Here is a 23,090-nt window from a genome sequence, read left to right as displayed (position 1 = left end):
AAGTATCGATGGACTATTCAAGTTTGGTTATTGGTATCAACATCGAGTTAACGAAATAATATTCCAATTATTATTATTTTTTTAACTTTCTTACAGTGGAATAGTGAATAAATCGATAAGAATTTACTGACGCAATTCGCCATAAATAAAAATCCATTCGAAGCAATAAAAATTGAACATTACTAACAAATTGTGAATTTATTAATTAAAATATGTTATTACAGAACGTAAAAATGAATAGAAGTTTGCAATTGTGTACAATTTCTACAGTGTTATGACTGAACAATCAGAAGATAAGAATACAGAAACTATTTCAAATGATAAACCAAAAATTGAAATGCCTCCACCTACGTCGACTAAAGTCGTGAAAAGGTTTTATAATATTTATTTAATTTTTTTTTCAGCTTAGGCCAATATAATAATTTTTTTTTTAATAGATAACGCTCAGTCAGATAAATATTATTACCTACATTATCAAGTTGTTAATAGATATTAGGTATAATAATTTAACCACGTATTAAAATAAAATACCTACCTAACACAATTATGTAAATAGATAGGCGACAATAATAATTATTGTAGGTATTTTGTTTCGGTCATGATTCATGATGATTATTTACGCTCTTATCGCATCAAATATAATAAATACAAATTTTTTGTTTGTAGTCAGATGATTTCCATTAGAATTAGAATCTTCTTGATTAGAATGTATGCGACATAGACATTGGCATAAGGGTGCTCCTACACTAGTACATTATAAAACCGGTTACTCACCTACGTCTGCAGCAGGGGCAATATTGGATTTGTACCCTAAATTGGCTCCTTAATTGTGATGTGTATAGGCATGCAGGGGCAATTTAGAGAACATCTGGAATTGCTCCGACCACCGATCAACCGAGGTTGTTCCAATATTGCCCCTGCGGCAGATACGTGATTAGCTGGCTTAACAGATCATCGAACTCTCTAATGTGAGTATTTGCCTTTGCATTTTGGAAGCATTTGCCGTTTTTACACTGTTCGAAAAGTGGTTCAAGGAGAACCACTTTTCGAACACGAAGTTCGATGTTTTGTTACAGTCTTAGGGTGCATTTACACAATCACAGTATAGCGATGCGAATAACGAACGCGCATCGTAAATATTACACTCGCTACTTGTCTTGAGATTCGCGTATTTATGTAAACAGCGATTTTTCGGACGCAATTTAAGGGAAGACTAATGTGTAGACAGTGGTTAAAAAAAAAACATATATAAACTGACGTAGAAGCGGTTTATGCGAGCAAATTAGCAGTTAAAGCCGTTCCGCGTTAGACAAAGATAGAATATACATTTAAACTATTAGCCGAAAAGAGTAACGTATCCATCATCCAAGCTAAAATAACTGACTTCAAACGGAATGTGTTTTTACGCGTAGGTAATATGCCGTTTCTACCTCAGTATAATTATATGTATTCTAAGCCCTGGACCACCTAAAGCGATTCTATGCAATCTAACTTAGAATAGGATTGGCTTTGCGCCAAATGACGTGATAGCTGTTAATTAAAAAGAAATTAAAGAGATCATGAAATTTGCATACAAACGTTAAGTAGTTAACGTTTGTATGCAAATTTTATGTAGGTAAGAGTAAAATGTAACCGTTCTCAATCGTAATTTCAAATTACATTTAGAGACATTGTGGCGGTAGTCCTTTTCTTAATTAGATCGCTTCATATCTAACCTTCTTCGAAACAAATGCGTTCTATACTTGTAAGAATATTATGATGTGGCAACACCTAACACCTTACTTCCACAGAATAATTGCAGGCAAACACGCATGCGCAGCGTGTAACCAAGCCTTCGCCCAACTGAAAAGACTTAAATACCACATCCGATCCAACCACTACAACCTCAAATCGAAGATACCGATCTTCTTGAAGAAAAACGTCAACGACGTTTGGTTCGAAAGAGTTTCGAATACAGATAATATAGCGGAAATGACAAAGGTCACAGAGTATAAATTGTTAGTTCGGAAAACAGAATTCGACGAGACAATAGTTAATGATGATACAGAAGATGTTGATGTTTCGGATTTATATCCTATTGAATATAAAAAAGAGAAGATAGAATGCAATGAGTGTAATATAGTTTTAACGAGGAAGGATTATAAGAAGCACTTTAAAAAGAATCATTAACGAAATAAGCCTAGAATTATACATGAAGGGATACTGAAGACTCGAAGGCGAATCACAAGAATAATAATTTTACGATGAAAAGATGACTAAAGTCTTTTATAGCACTTACTATGGATACCTACCAGATGAAACTGCACTAAATAATATCACAATCGTTATATGAAAGTATTTATATATTTATTTGATAATTTTAATAAAAATACGTTATCGTAACCAAAAATTTCTGATCTTAAAAGTAAAAGTGACTCGGATAAAAAAAGAGCGTGTATGCCGAGTATACGTGTCAGAAGTGAGACTTCTTTGGCAAGATTCAAAGATACCAAAACTCTCGTATACTCTCAACGCGCCTAGGTTTCACTTAAAAATACGATCTCATGTAATTTTAAAGGAATGAAAGAGACAAGAAGTAAAGAATATTTGCTGCCTCTTTTATTTCTTATAATTTATCCACTAACGTTTTAAAATGTTTGTTGTTTATTAAGTAAGCATTAAATTTTAATAATGTAGCGTCAGTATTGGAAATGATTATTGGAAAATTAATGGCTTAAATAAATTGCTCAATGTAAGCGAAAGTATTATCAACATTGTAGAAATTATTATACCAAAACGTCACATTAAGAGCAATATTGTTTTAATTGCGTACAATATTATTTATAGGGCAGATGCTTTTAAGTAATTACTTAATGATCTAAGGGCAGATGTGAAAATGTAGGTCCAAAAATATTACCTGTTTATCTACCGAGTAGAGAATGCTTTAAGATTTTAGATATAATAGGGAAGTGAGTTCCTAGATAGCTATAAAGACTAGGAAGATTGCGGTATCCTATCTCTACTGAGTTTTTTTAGTTCATTATGTTCTTTCGCAGAGCAAGCGAAGGGGCAGGTGGGCCACATCACACCTGATGATGAGTGGTCACATAAGCACTCGTAACACTGGTAGTGTTACAGGCAATGGTATTGTAATAAAAAGGTGTCGATAGGCTACAACACAACATTCGATCGTCAAAAACGGCACACTTACGCACACACGATTAGACGTCAAAGTGAGATGGTACGATTCAACTATCATGAGCGAAGAGGAGACATCTGTATTAAAATTATTTACCCACATTTCGACGTGCACTCCCGGAGTGCTAATAATCTGTTTACACCTTTTTACTACTAATATCATTGGTGCTTTGTCGGCTATTTAATGACAATAATCGTTCATCATTTTGGAATGATTTGACCGTGGTACTCACGGTGAGAAAAACAGATAGGATACCGCGGATTTCTGTCTCATTAGTCATTATAAACGTAGGTTTTAAGGCTTACGGGCTTAGAGCGTATGGGCTCTACACGATGCGCAGCGTTGGTCTATAATTGGCCGATAATGTACATGACATTTCATAATATTCGCCGTAACGGCGGCAAACAATTGGGCCAACGTTGCCCATTGTGTAGAGGGCCCATTAGAGCTTAGAATCTTGTGTATCTAAACATACACAATAAATTATATTATTGCATATCATATTGTATTTGTAATAAATGCACATGTTCCTACGTAATTTCATTGAAAATACCTTTTGTACATTTTTAAAATAATAAATATGATCATCAAGAGTCGGTTTATAACAGACTTTAAAATATTATCAAATAATGTTGATTATCTCAGTTACTTGATTAGTTTAATTTATAATTATTTTTATATCCCGTGACAAGAAAATAATGTATAACGGTGCATTTACATCAAACGAGCGAATGCTCATTCTAACCCCACTAGTGTGTCGAATTCATTTAGCGTAAACAGGCAATGTTCTAATACTGAACAACACTGAATACGAGTTGTCGTTTGCACTAAAAGATCACGAAAGAATGCTCTTACTCTAGCTCTATGTTCGTTTAATGTAAATGCACCGTAACAAAAAACCTCTCTTTCTGTAATTCGCACTTGTCCTTGCCAGTTTTATTCAAACTTATGTGGCGGTTATTAACCATTGACTGTTAAATTATTTTAATCATAATCTTTTTAACCTATGTGATTCTTAAATTACAGTAGGTATTATTATATATACAGTATTATTATCATAAGCAATTATTTTATTTGTCATCACCTATGGTCATCACTGTGTCAATAAATCACTTTTAAATGAATAAAACGTTTCAAAAATATATTATACTCTTTTATTTCTCTCCATTTACCCACCAATCTATACTAGTTATAGTATACCGAGTAAAAAGTAGCCTAAGTGAATCTCCAGACTCTAATAAAATTTCTATCTCTGTTAAGTATAATTTCATCCAAAATGATCAATTAAACATTGATTAAATTAAAGACGTGTTGTTATTTAGTCTTATTTCTTGCAAAATGAACATTGACGTTCAATAAAACAACTACAATCGCAATAATTGTCTAAAGCAAAAGTCTGCCCAAACCTATATAAGGCAGAGTTCTCTAATGAGTGATGCGATAAACTTTGAACATTATTGCAATGAAATAAGGTGCAAATTTGAATGAATTTTTATTACAACGCTGCTTGGACAATTTTGCGACCTTTTAATATTCGATTGTGGCTGTTTGTTTGTACTGTTGACTTTGTTTATAGAATACTCAAATGAAAATAAAACAAATTGTAGAATAGCGCAGTGAGTAAATATAAAATTCAATATTGTTATCTATACAATTTAATGTTAACATAAAACATTTATGATGCAATATAATTTAATCTAAAAATGTAAAAATGTGTAACACAGCTTGCTTTTCGCTTAGTGAGTATAACATTTTTTATCCACAAAGTTATATGGGGTCAAAATGGCATGAATTGCTTCAAGATGATGTTGCCGTTTTTTTTTTGATCGACTTGGTTGCCGTGCTGCAGATCTTATTTGTACATAAAGCAGAACTAGATTTCCACCTGCGGCTTCGCCCGCGTTTTCAAAGGAAAACCCGCATAGTTCCCATTCCCGTGGGATTTCCGGGATAAAACCTATCATATGTGTTAATCCAAGTTACCCTCTATATGTGTGCTAAATTTCATTGTACTTAATCGGTTCAGTAGTGCGTGAAAACCATACATACATACATACAAACCTTTCCTCTTTATAATATTAGTATAGATTAATTCGAGTGTGGAAAAATAATAGAGCATATAGGTCATCTAACGCCAACCTTTCTACATTGGAAAATATACTGCTATCATGGTAACCCCTACGCTTTTTACTATCGGATATTTTTTATTTTCAGGAATAGTTTCCATATATTATTTAATCCTGGATGTAAGGCTAGTTACAACCCAAAATGATACTCTAAAAATTGACAAATTCATCGAAAAAGTGCTTTTATCAAGTAAATTTAATAAAGTGGCTGAAATGATTGCTGAGAAAACAATAGAAGGAATAATTAAATTACAAAATAGTGCGTTTAACAAGGACAACACTCAAAAAACAGAAGCTACAAATCAAAATAACGATGTTTATAAAATACGCAGAGATAGTTTTACATTAATTAGTAAAGAGCATGAAAATAATGTTAATTCTAATTCCTTGAGCGATTTGACATTAAAATATAAGAAACTTATTGGCAATATCAAAAAAGATCCCGCAAAATTAGAAATTTGGAGTGAAAATGAAACTACAACAGATACCAAAGACAAAGATTCCATAGCGAAAACAAAAGATAATCTTGATATAGATGTTAATGCAAAAGATGATAATCCAGAAATAATAATGAATGAAACAGAAGAAAAGCAAAACGATTCCGATGAAAGTGAAAGTGGTGACGTCATAGAAGATGAAGAACATGAAGCCAAAAAAATAACAGAAAAAGAAATTATACAAACTGACGCAACGACACCTGAAGATATATTTTCTAGCAAGCAAAAGGATCTACATGGAAAAAAGACAGTAAGAGAAGAAGGGGATAAAATGTTTGTTTTTCAATCTTCCTCCGAATACGAGGAGTATCATGATAAAGTGAATGAGGTTATGAAAAGCGGACCATGATTTTTAAATATAAAAGTTAACTAATGGTTATTTTTAAACGATACGGCAAAATTACATTAATTATAAAGTTTTAAAGAAACACATTTTACTAGTTCCACTTTTATATAGATTTTTATTACAAAAAGCTACGACCGGTATCGATAAATCATCATCAGGGTATTTGAATCTATACTACTGTTATAAAGCTGGAGAGTTTGTTTGTTTGAACGCGCTAATCTCAGGAACTACAGGTCCGATTTGAAAAATTCTTTCAATGTTAACTAGCACATTTATTGAGGAAGGCTATAGACTATAATATATCATCACGCTAAGCTAAGACCAACAGGATCGGAGCCACGCAGGTGAAACCGCGGCACGCAGTTAGTTAACTATTAAATGCAGTTCCATCAAGAGTATAAATTATCAATTCTAGATACTTTAATTTAATTAAATTTGAAATATAACAAGTGCGTTCGTACGATGCTGGATTTTAAGTCGAACATAATAAAGTGGACAATTAATTATTATTATAAACAAAACTTACATCAATGCTAATTCCTCTCCCCTTAGAGCCTCTCCCACACTACGTTTCTCTGAAGACAGCGGCGCCGTAATTAGCTTGATTCTGTTTTTCATTTGTATTTATATCAACAATAAAAAAGTGACATACCTACTTTGTTTTCTTCTTTGCCTGTTTACAAACCAAATCCCTAAGGTCGCAGAATTGTGCATGGTATGCCAGCTGTTGGAAGATGCAACACATCGTTACGTACCTCCTGTTTGCGCAAATTGAATTATGATAATGCCGATAATCACGGCGTTTGTAAGTATTATTTGACAAGAGGGTAGTTAATTATACAGTGTGTCCGGACATGACATACCGATATTTGAAGGGGCTATTCTCCAGGTATTTTTATCAACAATTCAACCCCTCTACAGTCCCCTACCTCACCGGAATTTTTTATGTTTTTTTGCGGTTTTCGTATTTTTTAAAGTATGTTTCATCACTCTTATCAATTAAATTTGTTTAGTGGTCCCTAGAATAACTTGATATTGTTCAAATAAAACCAAATTTAGTATTTTGTGACACTCACTTTCGAAGTTATTACAATTTTCAATTCACTATCCGAATTGATAGGTTAAGATTAAAATGGCGGCCATTTTGAGGGGGGTGAGGTAGGGGACTGTAGAGGGGTTGAATTGTCGATAAAAATACCTGGAGAATAGCCCCTTCAAATATCGGTATGTCATGTCCGGACACCCTGTATAATATATAAATTGATCAAAAACCCGTCAAAAAAAAAATACCTTTGTAAATTTATAAGGTAGACAATTTTAATTACATATTATAATTTGAATCATATTACAAAGAAAAGCCATAAAAAAATAAACTGTTTAATGACCCAAAAAAAAAATACATAACTCACTTGGTTGTACATCAATGGTTGTAAAAAGACAGCTATTTTTTATAAATACATATTCGTGTATGCTTCGCATCAAGTTCGAATCGTAAGTTCGCATCATTTATGACAAAAAGTCCCATTTTTTTAAAAAAGATCCTATATTCCAAAAGACATGTAGTTAATTCGAATATCCCTCAATAATATGACGTAAACATTTTTTTATTGACATTTGACCCACACTAATTTTGAATTTTCGTGCGACCTGCAAAGTTTTTAATATTTTTATGAATTGAGTATATTATGTTGAATATTAACGATTTAAAAGTTAAAGTGTTCAGTGTAACCCACAGGTCACCAATTTATAAATTAAAAAAAATGTCGATTCCGTTAATGCGACGACCAAAACAAGTTGAAAAGAACGTTGAAAAGAACAATAACACTATTTCTATTGATACAGAAGATTACATGATACTGACTTTGAAGAACGGTAAAAAACTCGTTGTATCTTCCGACTCGTATCATGGGATCATAACTTGTAGTAATATTTATAAATGTGTGATTTGTAACGACGAATTTAATTTGGCTAAGGATGACAAGGAAAATCATAAGAGATCACATAATCATAAGCAATTGATGATCTTGTACCCACATAAAGAGGATTTTGCTGAGAATTTGATACGCCAGGTATACATAGATTTTTCTTATAAAGCACGTAACTTTTTGTAGTCTGTTGCACAAAACTCGAAAATTTTTCATATGAAAACATATAGTTTTTTTAAAAGTTCAAAACTACCAATCGCATTAATGGATTTTTTTCAGTATGATTTCTTTCTTTGTGTACTATCTATATTCATGAAAAGCAGCCAACACTTGAGTTAAACTAAAATTTGATTTTATTTAATTTTTACTTACAAATTTTTATCTGCTTTAGTTGGTTAACTTTAATTTTCTTCAGTTTTTTTCACCTAGTAGCTTGCCACTTTATTGCCCAGAAATAAACAATATTACATGATTTATACTTGATAAAATGCCTTGTCCAAAACATTAAACATGAATATATAAAAAAGCTAATATTAAGTTATAGATTTTTTCATAGATCTAAATCAATGTTTGTATGTTGCCTGGAAGAGATCACTCTTTAGTGATAAAGTCGCCATATGTGCTAGTTTAGCTATAAGTTTTTGTTTTAGCCCATTGAGCCCCGACAGGCCGGATCGGTCCACGACACAATAGATTTTCTATTGTGTCTGTGATTCCGGGGCCTGAGTTATTACGTAATTTGTATTATTAAATAGCATATTAAAGTGTAATAAATAATTAATAAATAAAATATATTACATATTATCACTTTCTTATAATATGTTACTCATTTGCCTATTTTTACAGATAGAAAGTGACATATGCTATTGTACTATATGCAATGTGGTCGTTCCAACGCGCACCTTGATGAGACACCTCTCAGCAGAGGGACATATAGCAGAACTCAAGAAAGCCAAACTGCGATCGTTTACGTACCAACCGTTAGAATGAGTTGTGCTGGATGCAACTAAATCTTTTACTTAACGGTGTCTGAATTGAGTATTTGATGTTAAGAACGTCTCTAATCATACTTAATCCCTACTTAAATGTGTTCCTGTACTAGTTTTGCGCCCATGGCTTCACCCGCTTAATCTAAAACCTAAAAAACTTATAAAACATACATTTTGAATCACTCTATCTATTATAAAAATAGCATCAATATTGTGTAGTTTTAAGATCTAAAGTATACATAGACATTAGGACAGACGCAGGAAGCGACTGCTTTGTACTATGTAGATGTGACAGGCTTTCAGAAACTGTGTTTGTCATAATATAAATAATAAGTATCTTCATCACAACATACCTAGTATAAAACAAAGTCGCTTTCTCTGTCCCTATGTCCCTTTGTATGCTTAAATCTTTAAAACTACGCAACGGATTTTGATGCGGTTTTTTTTAATAGATAGAGTGATTCAAGAGGAGCGTTTTTGTATATAATTTATTAGGTTTTAGACAAAGCGGGCGAAGCCGCGGTCGGTTAGCTAGTTAGTTATAAATAATAGTATAATTTCATCATTTCACTCCAAAAATTTCCTTCATATTTTTTGTTGTACTTGAAATTAGGAGAAACGGACAAAAACTTATGTGAGATGATAATAATAATACGGGCATTTCTCCGCAACTCGATGTTTAGCGCTTCCACTCGCCACGTTCCTTCTTTCGCCTTCCGTAGCCATAGCGGCCCCGCCACTCTCCTTATCTCATCTAAGCTCCTAATGTGAGATGATATTAAAAATTTAACTTCAGCTGAAACTCTATTGCTTTGAGAATATTTATAAATGTTTTAAAAAAATAAAATAAATAACTTACTTCTATAAGAAATCAAATAACTTTGTTTAAATCAGTTGAGAAGTTTACTATTTTTTTGCAATTTATAATTACATTCAGGATATCCTACTAATGTTATAAATGTGAAAGTTTGTGAGGATGTGTGTGTGTGTGTTTGTTACTCTTTCACGCAAATACTACTGAACCGATTACAATGAAATTTAGCACACATATAGACGGTAACCAAGTTAACATATAGGATAGGTTTTATCCCGGAAATCCCACGGGAAATGGAACTATGCAGGTTTTCCTTTGAAAACGCGAGCGAAGCCGCGGGCGGATATCTAGTACTTTTATAAGAAATCAAATAACTTTGTTTAAATCAGTTGAGAAGTTTACTATATTTTTGCAATTAATTATTACTTTCAGGATATGAACTAATGTTAAGTATTTCATATTTTAAAAATAAAGTTATCTTCCCATTTCCCTGAAAAGACTGAATAAAAATTAATTAAATATTGTTGTAATAGTTTTAAATCTTATAAATGTAAGCATAATTGTTAATATATCTACGTTTTTGTGTAAGGCCGTACACAGACAGCTTCAAGCAGTTAAGACAGACGGCTTGAAGCCGCCACCGCGCGGTGAACTATAGACATTCATTCACTGCCTTACACGGACTGCTCGAGCTGTGCACTTCAAGCCGTCAACTGCGCGGTTTGTAGCGACCACTTGAGCAGTCCGTGTACGTCGCTCAGCTGTTAACTGCTCGAGCTGTGTATACAGCCGCTCTAAAGAGGGGAACTTGTTTGTAAGAATTGATTTTAAATAAGTAAAAATGAGATCTATAGTGAGAAGCGATTATTAGGATGATTAAAAGATTGTTATAGCTTAAAATCTATTTGTTATTATTTCAACTTGTAATACCAAGAAACAAAATAAAAAATATTCTTTCAAACTATCTGTTGTAGGTTTTATTCTATCTATACAACTTTATATTGTATCAAGCCTTCAAGGCAATATAAAATTACCACAATATTATTATTAAATATGCTCAGTAATCATATTCTTCACTACATAGTATAAAACAGTCGCTCTCTGTCCCTTTGTATGTTTAAATCTTTACGGATTTTGATGCGGTTTTTTTAATAAATAGAGTGATTCAAGAGGAAAGTTTTAGTATATAATTTATTATGTTTTAGACAAAGCGGGTGAAGCCGCGGAGGCAAGCTAGTATGGAATAAGATGTGTTGGTAAATAAAATAAAATAAATACCAATAGTAACAATCCATAACCATACAACATAGCAAAATTATGCATATTTTCTTGCAATTTAATGTTTATAAATAAAAATCAAGAATTTCTAAAACTATCATTTATTTATTTACGCTTCTTTGTTTTCCTTTTCAATTTTTTCTTGCTGTTCGTTAATTTCGCGATTTTTCTCTTATGTAGCCACACTGGGTACTGTCCGTTTTGATCTTTCAATGTTTTTGTGCTGAAAACTCGTTTTTCTCCTTTTTCATCGGCAACCTCAACTTTTTCGTCATCCGAACTCATTTCGACGTCTGGGTCTTCCTCGGGTTCCTGTTCCTTTTTATTTTTCTTCTTTTTGTCTTTTTTCAACTGGGCAGCATCGAAATATATTACTTGGTCAGATTCCATAACCTCATTTTCTGTAACTTTTTCTTCCTCCTTAACACCAAGCATTTTCTTCAATCTGGCTAATTCTTTCACTGCGTAACGTTCGCGTTTGATCGCACGGCATTTTCGCTTCCATTTACTGCGTATAGATTTCGCCATGGTGTTTACAATTTAGTTTTATTCAGATCTTGGAAAATAACACTCGTGTTTATCAAAACGCATGTTCAAAAGAAAACATCAGTTTGACAACGTCAAAGTCCACATGAAAGTGACAGAGCTAATTTATTGCCATAAAAAAATCCCTGTTCGAATAAATACAGATAAAAATATTATACAAATAAATACATGGAAGCACCTTAAAAGCTATATAAAAAAAAACGCGCAACGCAACAGCCTTAGAGTATATATACTATCTATAGAGTGCGAACAACCAAGTGGGAACAGTAGGCACAGGTGGGAACAACACGACGCTCCCGCCGCGAGCGCTCGCAGTCGTGGTTGAGTGCTCACGAAGTGCGTTGCTCTGGATTTTTTTCATATTTACGAATAAACGTGGTGAAATGTGCAGTTCTATCTTGCAAAAACGATACTAGAGAATACACAAAATTGAAATCCACTATCACATTTCATCAGTCAGTCGATTGTTATACATCATTTTATGAAAATAAATCTAGCATCGCGGGGGTGAAGAGTAGGTGGGAGGCGGACACGCGCAGGCTCGCTCGCGCGCCTCACTGCCGCCACGTGATCGTAGTGATGTGACCTGACCAACGCTGTACTCGATATAAAGTTTACTAGAAGAACTATATTTTAACAAATTATTTATTTAACTTTAAAATTAAAACTCTCTGTGGTGTGTTTTGTATGATACACTTTCTAAATTATGAATGCGAATGTATTATAGTGTAAATGTAAAGTATGTAATGTTACGATATATTTTCTGAACCGCTAAATTGATATTGAAGATTTTGATAGTAGAATGGATAAAATTAAATAAAAAAAATTATTAATATTATTTATTATATTATCATTTTAAATTATTAATTATTCCTTAATATTTTTTACCATTTTTAAAACATTATTATTATTGTTTGATTTATTATTAAATAAATAGCACTAAACCCGATCTTTTATTTTATTAACTTTATTATTTAAAAAGTACTCACGTTTTTCTGATATTCCAATCAAACATATTTTTTTAAAGTACTTATAATAATTAATACAAGAAAATTTCTTATATAATATTTAATATTCAAATGGAATAAACAAACGTTATTCAGTTGGTAAACAAATTTAAAATTACATATTTATACTTTATTCATATATTTTTCCTTTAATAACATATTGAACATAAAATTTACTTATGATACATATTTATTTACATAACTTATCGATAGTTCAACACGCAATTGATATCTACCCATCCCTATTTGTCACACACACATCTATATAGTATCTATATCTCATCTGCCTACGATGCGCACTATGCAATTTGTGCAATACACTCGCTCTATACTATTGTAATATATACTCTAAGGCAACAGCACTCGGGAAAATGGTATCAACCCCATTTGGAACAGAATAAACATACCATTTTAACAATTACATAGCCATCAATAATCTGATGATATTATCTTGCATTACTTTATTTAATTACTGTGAAAATATTATTTCCTTCTGGATACATAAAACGCCAAATAGTTATTTTAACCGTTTTACATACCTGTTTAAAGTTTAAAGTCACCATTTATTACGGCATTGTGTCTGTTAAATAAACTTTTTTCAAATAAAAAACGAAAGGGCGAGTCTCTGCTACTACGCAAGCGTAAAAAACATTGATGATATATTTGACATTTGTCAAGTCAGTTTTTATTTTCATGTTTTTGTGCAAGGGTTTTGATGAAATGAAACGCTTACCCTCTTGGAAAGATTCCAATTGCATCAAATAAACAGTTTACCGGGATCACTAACCGGCGCGCTGCTTGACAGCGGTGCCTTTGTGCATCCTGTGTTCTTTGTTTGGTGTGTATTTTTGGAGTAATATATTCGCAACGCCGATTGTATGTGATTGTGTGTGTTGTCGCTAATATGGAGACAACGCAAGTCGAGAGTGAAATAAAGCAGGAGATGGATGATAGCGGCTGTATCCAGGACGGTTAGTTTGTTTACATTTGTTTATTTTGTTAGGTAAATGAATATGCAATTTCGATTGTGCATCGACGCAACGCAGGGTGGCGGGGGACGACGACGCTTTGTCCTTATAATTAGTTAAAATCAATACAGATCTCCGAGTGCATCATACGTACCATATCTATAACGAATGACGACGGTGTCCTTGCTTATCGAATTTTTAACGAATTTATAGCATGTTGCAGGACTTATTACTTTTATGCATCAATGTATTTTTAGTAAACACTAGCTACCTTACTCTGTCGTTGTCTGGGATTAGTCAAAAATGCATCTTGGACCAATCCATGGTAGCTACTTGTGTGAAAAATTTAATTTAGATTTAATGAGCTGTTTTTGTGTAAATGGGAAACATACCTAGGTACATTTGAAATTTAACTTGAAATTAAACTGTCTAGTTCTAGTAGAATTCTGTACTGTATCGAATATATATCATAAGATATAGAAAAATTATCTATACTTCTATACTAATATTATAAAGCTGAAGAGTTTGTTTGTTTGAACGCACTAATCTCAGGAACTACTGGTCCAATTTGAAAAATCTTTTGGTGTTAGATAGCCCATTTATCAAGGAAGGCTATAGGCTAAAATATCATCTCGCTAATACCAACAGAAGCGGAGAACTGTGGGTGAAATCGCAGTGCACAGCTAGTATGTAATATGTCTTTTTGGTCATTCAAAAGTTGATATTTATGTAGTACCTCCACCTATTTCTCCATACTTGGTATGTGGAGTATTTTTCTGGATGTTGTCTGTTTTATCAGACCTGTCCAATATGCACACTAAAATTTTTGAGAATTTCATTTAATAGGTATTAAAACTAATTATCTTTTTCTGTTACAGATATGTCACTATACAAAAATGGTTACCAAAGAGTCAATTTATTAGATCTCTCTGATGATGTGCTACTCTATATCTTAAAGTTATGCACCCCACGCGATTTGAAGGCACTTGGATTGTAAGTACATATTCATATTCATATTCATAAGGGCTCAAATAACAATATTCTGTTTATCTATTTAATAATATTTGTATGAACTTATAAGGGAAGGCACTGTTTTCTGAGACACAGTTAATAACCTAGTTCAGAAGGCAACATTGTGAACCGAATATGTAAAATTTGCTAATAAATATTTTATGTTTATTTTTTATTTTAATAAAAGACAAAAAGCACTTGTCAGAACTAGACTAAATGTAAATGGGCCAACACAGTAGTCACCAGCTTTCATATAGGAAACGAATCTTCAAAATAGGTTTTATTTCGCGATTACATGCTCTTAATCTCAAAAATTATTGTCAATAAAATGAAATCAAACATTAATTTTGTGCAAATAGGCAATGTATATTATGTATTATTATGGCACTTGCGAAAAGCTTTGATATGCGATTTTATAAATTTTTTTGTAAATATAATATGTATTTATAATAGGTCTGGGGATAGGTTGTTAATCACTACATAGTATAAAACAAAGTCGCTTTCTCTGTCCCTATGTCCCGTTGTATGCTTAAATCTTTAAAACTACGCAACGGATTTTGATGCGGTTTTTTTAACAGATAGAGTGATTCAAGAGGAAGGTTTTGGTATATAATTTATTAGGTTTTAGGCAAAGCGTGCGAAGCCGCGGGCGGAAAGCTAGTCTTCTTATATAAAAGAAACATGCGGCCACGTCTTTTTAAGATTTTTTCATTTATAGAGAGTTTTTTAATGCTGTAAAACATAAGTTGTAAAATTCCATTTATTCTCTATAGAAACTGCTTTTCAAACTGGCGGTAAATATAAAAATGTTGGGGTTTCTTAACAAGGTCTAATCTATTATATACATATAATAAATCTGTAGAAGGGTCAATTCTGTACATTGAAAATTTTTTTTTTTTTTTTTTGTTCCTTCAGTTACTGCAATCTGTCTCCTTGGGGGACATTCAGCAGTATGCTGGTTGGTGCTTATAATGCTGGCGCGCACGGCATGTAACCTGTGTCACATCCTTATTGTTACAACAGTAACTATATTTACTGCGATTGTATGAGGTCTTGAGGTATTTTACGCTTTAAGCGTCGCGCATTGGTCTGATTTGACATAAGTGACCGGGCCAGTGAATTTGGGTGTTGTTCTATACGCTCCTTGTACGCTCTAGTATAGCGTACAATTTCTTGTTTTACAGTGGGCATGCGTAGGTCGCGATGTAATAGATCGTTAGGCACGAACCAGGGTGCATTGGTTATCATGCGGAGTGTTTTATTTTGAAACCTTTGTATGATCTCGATGTTTGAATGGGAGGCAGTTCCCCACAGTTGTATGCCATATGTCCAGATGGGCTTGAGTATAGCTTTGTATAAAAGCATTTTATTTTCTAGGGACAGTTGCGACTTTCGTCCAATCAGCCAGAAAAGTTTGCGCGTTTGGATGCCAAGTTGTTTCCTCTTGGTGAAGATATGTTTTTTCCAGGTAAGCCTTTTGTCCAAGTGCAGCCCAAGGTATCTCACATGATCTGCCTGGGGGATAGCAATGTTGTTCAGCGTGACTGGAGGGCAAGAGTCTCTTCGTAAGGTAAATGTTACGTTTACTGACTTTGTTTCATTCGCTTTTATCCGCCACTTTTTAAGCCAGAGGGATATCTCATTTAGGCCTTGTTGGAGTATTTCTGAGGCTATTTTTGGGTTGTTATGTGTAGCTAGTAGAGCGGTATCATCAGCAAAAGTTCCAGTAACCAAAGATTCAGATGTCGGTAGATCCGCAGTGAAAAGAAGGTATAGTATGTGACCAAGTACGCTGCCTTGCGGAACTCCTGCTTTTATAGGGCGAAGATCTGACAGTGCATCTCCTTGTTGTACTATGAAATGACGCTGCTGGAGGAATGATTCTAATATTCTGTAAAGGTAGTCTGGTAGCCCGTTTTTTAGTTTGAATAGCAATCCTTCATGCCACACCCGGTCGAAGGCTTGAGATATATCTAGGAATGCACTGGCGCAGTAGGATTTACTTTCTAATGATTCCATGATATGTTTTGTTAGTCTATGCACTTGGTCGATGGTAGCATGCTTACTGCGAAATCCAAACTGGTGATCGGGAATTAGCTCCTTTTCTTTGAGTATCGGCAGGATGCGTTGCAATAGCAGGGACTCGTATATCTTAGATGGAGTAGGTAGCAGGCTTATGGGCCTATATGATTTTGCTTCCTCAGGTTGTTTCTCTGGCTTCAGCAGCATTATGATTTGTGCGACCTTCCACTCCAAAGGAAAGAAATGCAGTCTTGTCATTGCATTAAATAGTGACGTAAGGAAGATTATGCCAGATTCAGGTAGTTCTTTGAGTATACGATTTGTGATAAGGTCGTATCCTGGGGCCTTATTTGGGTCAGATTTTTTTATAGTCTGGGAAACCTCAGATTTGGTAAATTTAATAGACATATCCTGTGTACCTTTTGGACTGCTTAAGCGGTTAGTAATTTCTGCTGCATCTTCTGGTGTGCCGTCATATGGGTGAGGAGTGAATACATTTGAGAGATGTTCCGAAAAGGTTTTGGCTTTCTCTTCGTCTGTCCGTGCCCATGTACCATCTAATTTTCTTATAGGATGCGATACATTAATGGGCCGTTTTAGTTTCCGGGTGTCTTTCCATAAAGAATAATCCGAGGAAGCAGTAGCATCCAGGCCGGTGAGGTAATTGTGGAAACCATCATTTCTATCTTTCTCCAGAGTGCGCTTTAGTTGTCTGCTAGCGTGATTGAGCTGTTTTTTCGCAATAGGGTCTCTGGTTGTTTGCCAGCGTTTTCGTAGTCTCCTTTTGTTAATTATTTTTTCAAATATATGTTTTGCTACATGGGTATCCTGATTTCTAGATGGTAGAGGTGGGGTCGATGACCAAGCTGCATTTTGCACACACTTGGTGAAGTAAAGCACCGCTTCTGTTATATCCTCCTTCGATTTTAGACGAACTGATTCTTTGAATGCTTGATCTGTGAGCTCCCTGAATAGTGACTAGTCAGTTCTATTGTTATGCAGAACGCATTTCCTGATACATTCTTGAGGGGTTGTACGCAATTCTACAATGATTGGAGAGTGATCGGAAGATAGGTCCCAGCAACTCTCACACGATATGATGTTCTTTGCAATTCCCTGGCTGACACAAAAGTCTATAACGTCTGGGATTTTTCTCTTATCAGTTGGCCAGTAGGTCGGTTGACCAGACGATACCACATTCATATTTAGTTTTTTAATGCATTTGAGCAGCTCTCGTCCTCTAGGAAGGATAAGCCTGGAGCCCCAAAGCGAATGCTTGGCATTAAAGTCACCTCCTGCAATGAATCTGCCACCAAGTGATTGAAAGAAGTTACTGAACTCTGCTTCTTTAATAGTAAATCTAGGTGGACAGTAGAGGGCCGATATTGTGATGTCACTAATCCAGTCTGTGATCACAACGTTTGTTGCCTGGATGTAGTTTTTGCAGTAATCTTGCAGTACATGGTGCTTGATGTTTGACCTAATAAGAATGGCCGATCCTCCATGAGCTTTATTGTCTGGATGGTTAGTATGGTACATATTGTATCCGGGTAGCCTAAAGTGGCTTTTGGAGGTGAAGTGGGTTTCTGAGATTAGTAAAACATCTATGTGGTGTATTTTTACAAATATTTTTAACTCTTCCGAGTGGTTTGATAAGCCATTGGCATTCCATACACATAGTTTTAATGCTGTGAATGTGATGACATTTTTGAAATTAAATTGGTTAGCGTTTGGGTCATAATTAACATTTGGTTCATCAGGTTAACAAGTGTTTCCGTAATGGTTTTGAGTTCGCTAGTTTCTGGAGTTTGTGTCATTGGTTGTTTGGGAGCTTCTTTTGTGGCTTCAGCATACGATTTTCTGTTAAGTGACGTTTTGTTTGTAGGTTCTTGTTCCTTTCTGGTGTGGCCAGGATTTTTCCTGACTCTGGTGATGGGAGCGGGATATCGCACTTTCAGCAGCTCTTTGTAGACTGTGCAGCCTTTGTAGTTAGCTGGATGATTCCCCTCGCAAAGGATACATTTGACCTCTTTAGATCTTTCTTTCCGTAGGCAGGCTGACGTGTGATGCGATCCTGCACATTTGACGCATCTGGGCTTCCTGTTGCAAAACTTTTGTGTGTGGTTGTAATCTTGGCAATTAGTGCATTGCGGGATTACTCGCCTTGGTCTGGGTGCCTCAAATGAAATGCGACAGTGTAGTAAGTATTTAACGTTATATATGTCTTTGTTATTTTCGCGAGGCTCTAGTTCAATGTTCCACATTGATAACGCTTGTTTTGTTTTAGAGTTTTGGATGTTCCATACATTTACTACTTTATGGTGAAGCTCTTCAATGGCTATCTTTATATCCTCTTTGTCTGTAGATGGATGTAGGTTCTTTAGCACAACTCTAAAGCTGCGGTCTTGTTTTGGCTGGTAACTATAAAATTCTGTGTCTTTCGCTTTAAGTTCTTTATAAATGGTCGAATATGCTTCGGCCGATTTTGGTTGTATTTTAACTCTATCACCTCGTAATACTTTTATTTGAAAATATTGAAAATATTGAAAAAATAAATAGCAGGGGGTGTTACTGGATCGATACCAAACCCAATCATGTGATTAAAAAAATTTTTGTCTGTCTGTCTGTCTGTCTGTCTGTATGTATGTTCAGGCATCACGTGAAAACTAACGGTTCGATTTCGATGAAACTTGGTATAATTATACCTTATTATCCTGGGCATAAAATAGGACTCTTTTTATCCCGGAAAAATACGCAGAAAAAAATAATCTTAATTTTTCCGCGCGGACGGAGTCGCGGGCGAAAGTAGAAGTACGTGTAAATAGATTTAATTTATAATTATAACAACACACAAATTAAACGTGTTTTGATGATATTTTCCAGCACATGCGCTCGTCTAGGCAGCCTAGTTCTCGAACGATCTCTATGGAAACACGTGGACGCTCGCTCGGAAAGGTTCAGCGCGGAACGGTTGCAGTGGTACTTGACGCACACGTTACATGATGAGACGCAAGAGCTGATGATCACCGGGCACGCGCAGGCGTGTGTTGGGTGAGTTGAATATAGGTAGAGATAAAGAAACATATAGATACGATATATACGATACGATATAGTGAAGATATAGATACAGGTACAGGTACATGCACAGATACAATCATACAGGTGTAGTCACAGTTACAGGTGCAGGTACATGTAGAGATGTAGATGCATTCGTAAGAAAGATTCATATATCTTGAGTGGAGATATATATACAGGTGTAGGTATAGAATCAGATAAAAATATGAAACAAAAAATAGGTACAGGTATTAGTATGGTACAATATAGAATACATTCATATTCAGAAACAGATATATTTTAAAATACAGATATATGTAGATACAGAAATAATTACAGATAGTGATAGACAAATACAGGCACAGGTAAACATAGAAATACAGGTGCACGTGCATATCCAGATACGGATACAGATACAAATTCTTTAATTGCGTAAAACATAAATTCAGTACTATTTAATTGTTATCATACATTTTTTAGCTATAGGTACACAATAGGTAGTAGTTTATTTTATTTTGTCTAATTATATTTCTTGTTTTTGTATTGTGTATAAATTAGTTATTTGTACAATGTATCAATTTAGACATCGAATTGGCGCCAACGTGTACTCGTTCAACATTCCTTACAATCAGGGTTGCCTGGAAGAGATTGCTCTTGAGCAATAAGGCCGCCTTTTTGTGCATATGTGCCCGTGTTATTATTGTATAAAATTATAGACTAAGTTTGTTTGCCCTGGTATGTATGTACAATAAAGCATAAATAAAAAAATAAATAAATAGTAGCTTTAGCAATTAATTTTATTCGTTTAATAAAATTAATGTCCGTCTCTGAAATAAATATTCAACTAAGCTCGATCATTGAGGTAATATTCATTTTTAAATTTAATTAACTTCATAATCTTAATTTCAGCTGCATGGGTCTAGTCAATACTTCACGTCACATCGCCGACGAAGACTACAAGACGATTGAACCTGACATAGACCCGCCGAATAATGCTGCGGGGACTAGTGGTAATTTGGACAATAATATATTTTTAATAGATAAAAAATAACTAATAATTTTGTAAAAAAAAATTAAAGAAAAAAATCTATCCCAGCAATTTCTTTATATTTATCCATATGGACACCTTATTTTCTTAAATATATGTCGGTATATAATATTTATTTATATTAAACTAGCTTACCGCCCGCGGCTTCGGCGCTTTGTAAGCCTTTAAAATTATATACATCTTCCTCGAGAATCACTCTTATCTAGTTTAAAAAATCGCATCAAAATCCGTTGCGTAGTTTTAAAGATTTAAGCATACATAGGGACAGAGATAGCGAATTTCTTTTATGTAGTAGTATGGAATGATTATAGTAGAGCCATTTTAATGGGCAACATTTGACAGTTCAACAAAATTCAACAACGTAACCTAGTAACGACGACATAGAATAATATATTATTTCGTTTTGTTAGTACTGCACATTTGCTTAACTTTATCGTAGGAAGTATATTACTGGGACAGGGATTCGCCTGATGATGCGTCAAATTATGCCTATTAAATTGGCTCGACTATAAATTACTATTGAGCAGTGGTGGCTCAGTGAGCAGTGGTGGCTCAGTGGTGAGACCTCGGACTTCGAATCGATAAGTCCGTGGTTCGAGACCAGGCGAGCGCGCAGGAGATAAATTGATTTTTCAATTTATCTGCGCATGTTGTAACATCACCACTGCTCGAACGGTGAAGGATAACATCGTGAGGAAACCGACATGTCGAAGAATTAAAAAGTTCGACGACATGTGTCATCCGCCAACCCGCACTTGGCCAGCGCGGTGGATTATGGCCTGTACCCTCATAGGAGGCCCGTGTCCCAGCAGTGGGAACGTATATGGGCTGATGATGATGATGATGATGATAAATTATTATAGTAGTATATAATTATTATTTTCGTTCTCTTGGACAGGCAACAAAATAGCGGAAGACCACATATCTGTGATGCGCGAATTGCCTCGCCAGGTGAGGCGGTTTCACGCGAGGCACATGATCAACCCGCGCGTTGTTTGTTTGTCACGGTATGTTGTATATCTATACTAATATTATAAAGCTGAAGAGTTTGTTTGTTTGAACCCGCTCATCTCAGGTATAACTGGTCCGATTTGAAAAAATATTTCCGTGTTAGATAGCCCATTTATCGAGGAAGGCTATAGGCTATATAATTTATATCATCACGCTAAGACCTGTTGCTATCGAGCAGAGCAATGCGGGTAACACCGCGGGGCACAGCTGGTATAGCATAGGTTGTATGTGATTTATGACCAATATTTTTTCTGTTTTTAATGAAATAATAAAGCTAGGCAAGTTTTTGTGCGTAGAGCAGAGTATTATTTTGTCCTGTAAATGGTGTTTAAAAAAAAATTATAACATTGCCCACCAAGCCGCTCTTCCTACAACGCATCCATTACTTTTCTTTGTACCACAAAAAAGTAAAACATCACATTTTTCATTTGTTCCTTTTACAGTTTACTAGCTTTCCGCCCGCGGCTTTGCCCGCTTTGTCTGAAACATAATAAATTATATACTAAAACCTCCCTCTAGAATCACTTTATCTATTAAAAAAAACCGCATCAAAATCCGTTGCGTAGTTTTAAAGATTTCAGCATACAAAGGGACATAGGGACAGAGAAAGCGACTTTGTTTTATACTTTGTAGTGATACCAAAAAAAAAATCGAATTTTTAATACTGTATATTTCTCATTGTAACAAAAAAACAATATATTTTTACTCATTTTAACAAAAAAAAAAAAAAATATTTTGAAAAAAATTTTCCTACTTCCAGCATACAAGGATGTCCCGCGTGGGGCGACGACCGTGACGCGGGTCGCGCCGGGCCGCAAGCTTGTATCGGGCCTCTGTTCACACTAACACCCGATATATTGAAGCAGATGGGCGCAGTCTGCCCAAACCTGACCACCCTGTATTTGGAGCACTGCAATGTTAATTGCAATTTTGTGAGTATACATACATTAAATTGACGATTATAATACTTATTATAACAGAGACACCTTTTCTTTGCTATAAACCTCACGGAGCCCGAGACCTTTCCAACGAATGCAAAACTGTGGAAATCGGTTCGTGCGTTCTGGAGTTATAGCGTCAGGAAGGAAAACCCGACTTATTTTTAAATAGTAGATAACTGTTGGTATCACTATCATTACCGGTATTACTATCACTAAAACTATCACTTTCACTAACTTAATCACACTCACTTACTAGATATTAAAGTGAAACTTCTTTATAGGGGTTGGAAAAAAATTTAGTGTAACATTTTTTCGTTACGCGCGACATT

General features: G+C 34.6%; 5 protein-coding genes across 5 annotated transcripts in view; 4 read left to right on the top strand and 1 right to left on the bottom strand.

Moving 5' to 3' along the window:
• Window positions 1–16: 16 nt before the first annotated feature.
• LOC123704793 lies at window positions 17–2,415 on the top strand. Its single transcript, XM_045653294.1, has 2 exons — window positions 17–372; window positions 1,791–2,415. The coding sequence occupies exons 1-2, from the start codon at window positions 275–277 to the stop codon at window positions 2,167–2,169; spliced, it is 477 nt and encodes a 158-aa protein (XP_045509250.1). The 5' UTR covers window positions 17–274; the 3' UTR covers window positions 2,170–2,415.
• Window positions 2,416–4,894: 2,479 nt separating this feature from the next.
• LOC123704519 lies at window positions 4,895–6,150 on the top strand. The gene is made up of 2 exons (XM_045652901.1): window positions 4,895–4,917; window positions 5,393–6,150. Exon 2 carries the CDS (start codon window positions 5,518–5,520, stop codon window positions 6,148–6,150), a length of 633 nt encoding a protein of 210 aa, XP_045508857.1. The 5' UTR covers window positions 4,895–4,917; window positions 5,393–5,517.
• A 1,685-nt stretch (window positions 6,151–7,835) lies between these two features.
• On the top strand, window positions 7,836–9,475 carry LOC123704791. The gene is made up of 2 exons (XM_045653292.1): window positions 7,836–8,216; window positions 8,919–9,475. The coding sequence occupies exons 1-2, from the start codon at window positions 7,908–7,910 to the stop codon at window positions 9,060–9,062; spliced, it is 453 nt and encodes a 150-aa protein (XP_045509248.1). The 5' UTR covers window positions 7,836–7,907; the 3' UTR covers window positions 9,063–9,475.
• A 1,763-nt stretch (window positions 9,476–11,238) lies between these two features.
• Window positions 11,239–11,764, bottom strand: LOC123704797 (protein LLP homolog). The gene has a single exon (XM_045653297.1). It carries the CDS (start codon window positions 11,679–11,681, stop codon window positions 11,259–11,261), a length of 423 nt encoding a protein of 140 aa, XP_045509253.1. The 5' UTR covers window positions 11,682–11,764; the 3' UTR covers window positions 11,239–11,258.
• A 1,642-nt stretch (window positions 11,765–13,406) lies between these two features.
• The window catches only part of LOC123704758, a 29,022-nt gene continuing 19,338 nt past the window's right edge, over window positions 13,407–23,090 (top strand). Inside the window, exons 1-6 of the mRNA XM_045653247.1 lie at window positions 13,407–13,677; window positions 14,553–14,667; window positions 19,591–19,758; window positions 20,671–20,771; window positions 21,708–21,816; window positions 22,581–22,752. Of these exons, the coding sequence (XP_045509203.1) occupies window positions 13,611–13,677; window positions 14,553–14,667; window positions 19,591–19,758; window positions 20,671–20,771; window positions 21,708–21,816; window positions 22,581–22,752 (732 nt within the window). The 5' untranslated portion in view covers window positions 13,407–13,610. The remainder of the gene's footprint in view (window positions 13,678–14,552; window positions 14,668–19,590; window positions 19,759–20,670; window positions 20,772–21,707; window positions 21,817–22,580; window positions 22,753–23,090) is intronic.

The sequence above is a fragment of the Colias croceus genome, chromosome 30 (genome assembly GCF_905220415.1).
Source record: "Colias croceus chromosome 30, ilColCroc2.1".
NCBI classification, from domain to species: domain Eukaryota; kingdom Metazoa; phylum Arthropoda; class Insecta; order Lepidoptera; family Pieridae; genus Colias; species Colias croceus.
The sequence above is the reverse complement of the archived record's forward strand: the minus strand, read 5'-3'. Positions and strand labels throughout refer to the sequence as shown.

What these genes read in the sequence shown, in the direction of transcription:
- LOC123704793 (XM_045653294.1), top strand. Translation starts at nt 275, where the DNA reads ATGACTGAACAATCAGAAGATAAGAATACAGAAACTATTTCAAATGAT. An exon ending in TCGACTAAAGTCGTGAAAAG is followed by an intron (nt 373 to 1,790) that starts GTTTTATAATAT and finishes TTACTTCCACAG; the next exon opens with AATAATTGCAGGCAAACACG.
- LOC123704519 (XM_045652901.1), top strand. Translation starts at nt 5,518, where the DNA reads ATGATTGCTGAGAAAACAATAGAAGGAATAATTAAATTACAAAATAGT.
- LOC123704791 (XM_045653292.1), top strand. Translation starts at nt 7,908, where the DNA reads ATGTCGATTCCGTTAATGCGACGACCAAAACAAGTTGAAAAGAACGTT. An exon ending in CTGAGAATTTGATACGCCAG is followed by an intron (nt 8,217 to 8,918) that starts GTATACATAGAT and finishes CTATTTTTACAG; the next exon opens with ATAGAAAGTGACATATGCTA.
- LOC123704797 (XM_045653297.1), bottom strand. Translation starts at nt 11,681, where the DNA reads ATGGCGAAATCTATACGCAGTAAATGGAAGCGAAAATGCCGTGCGATC.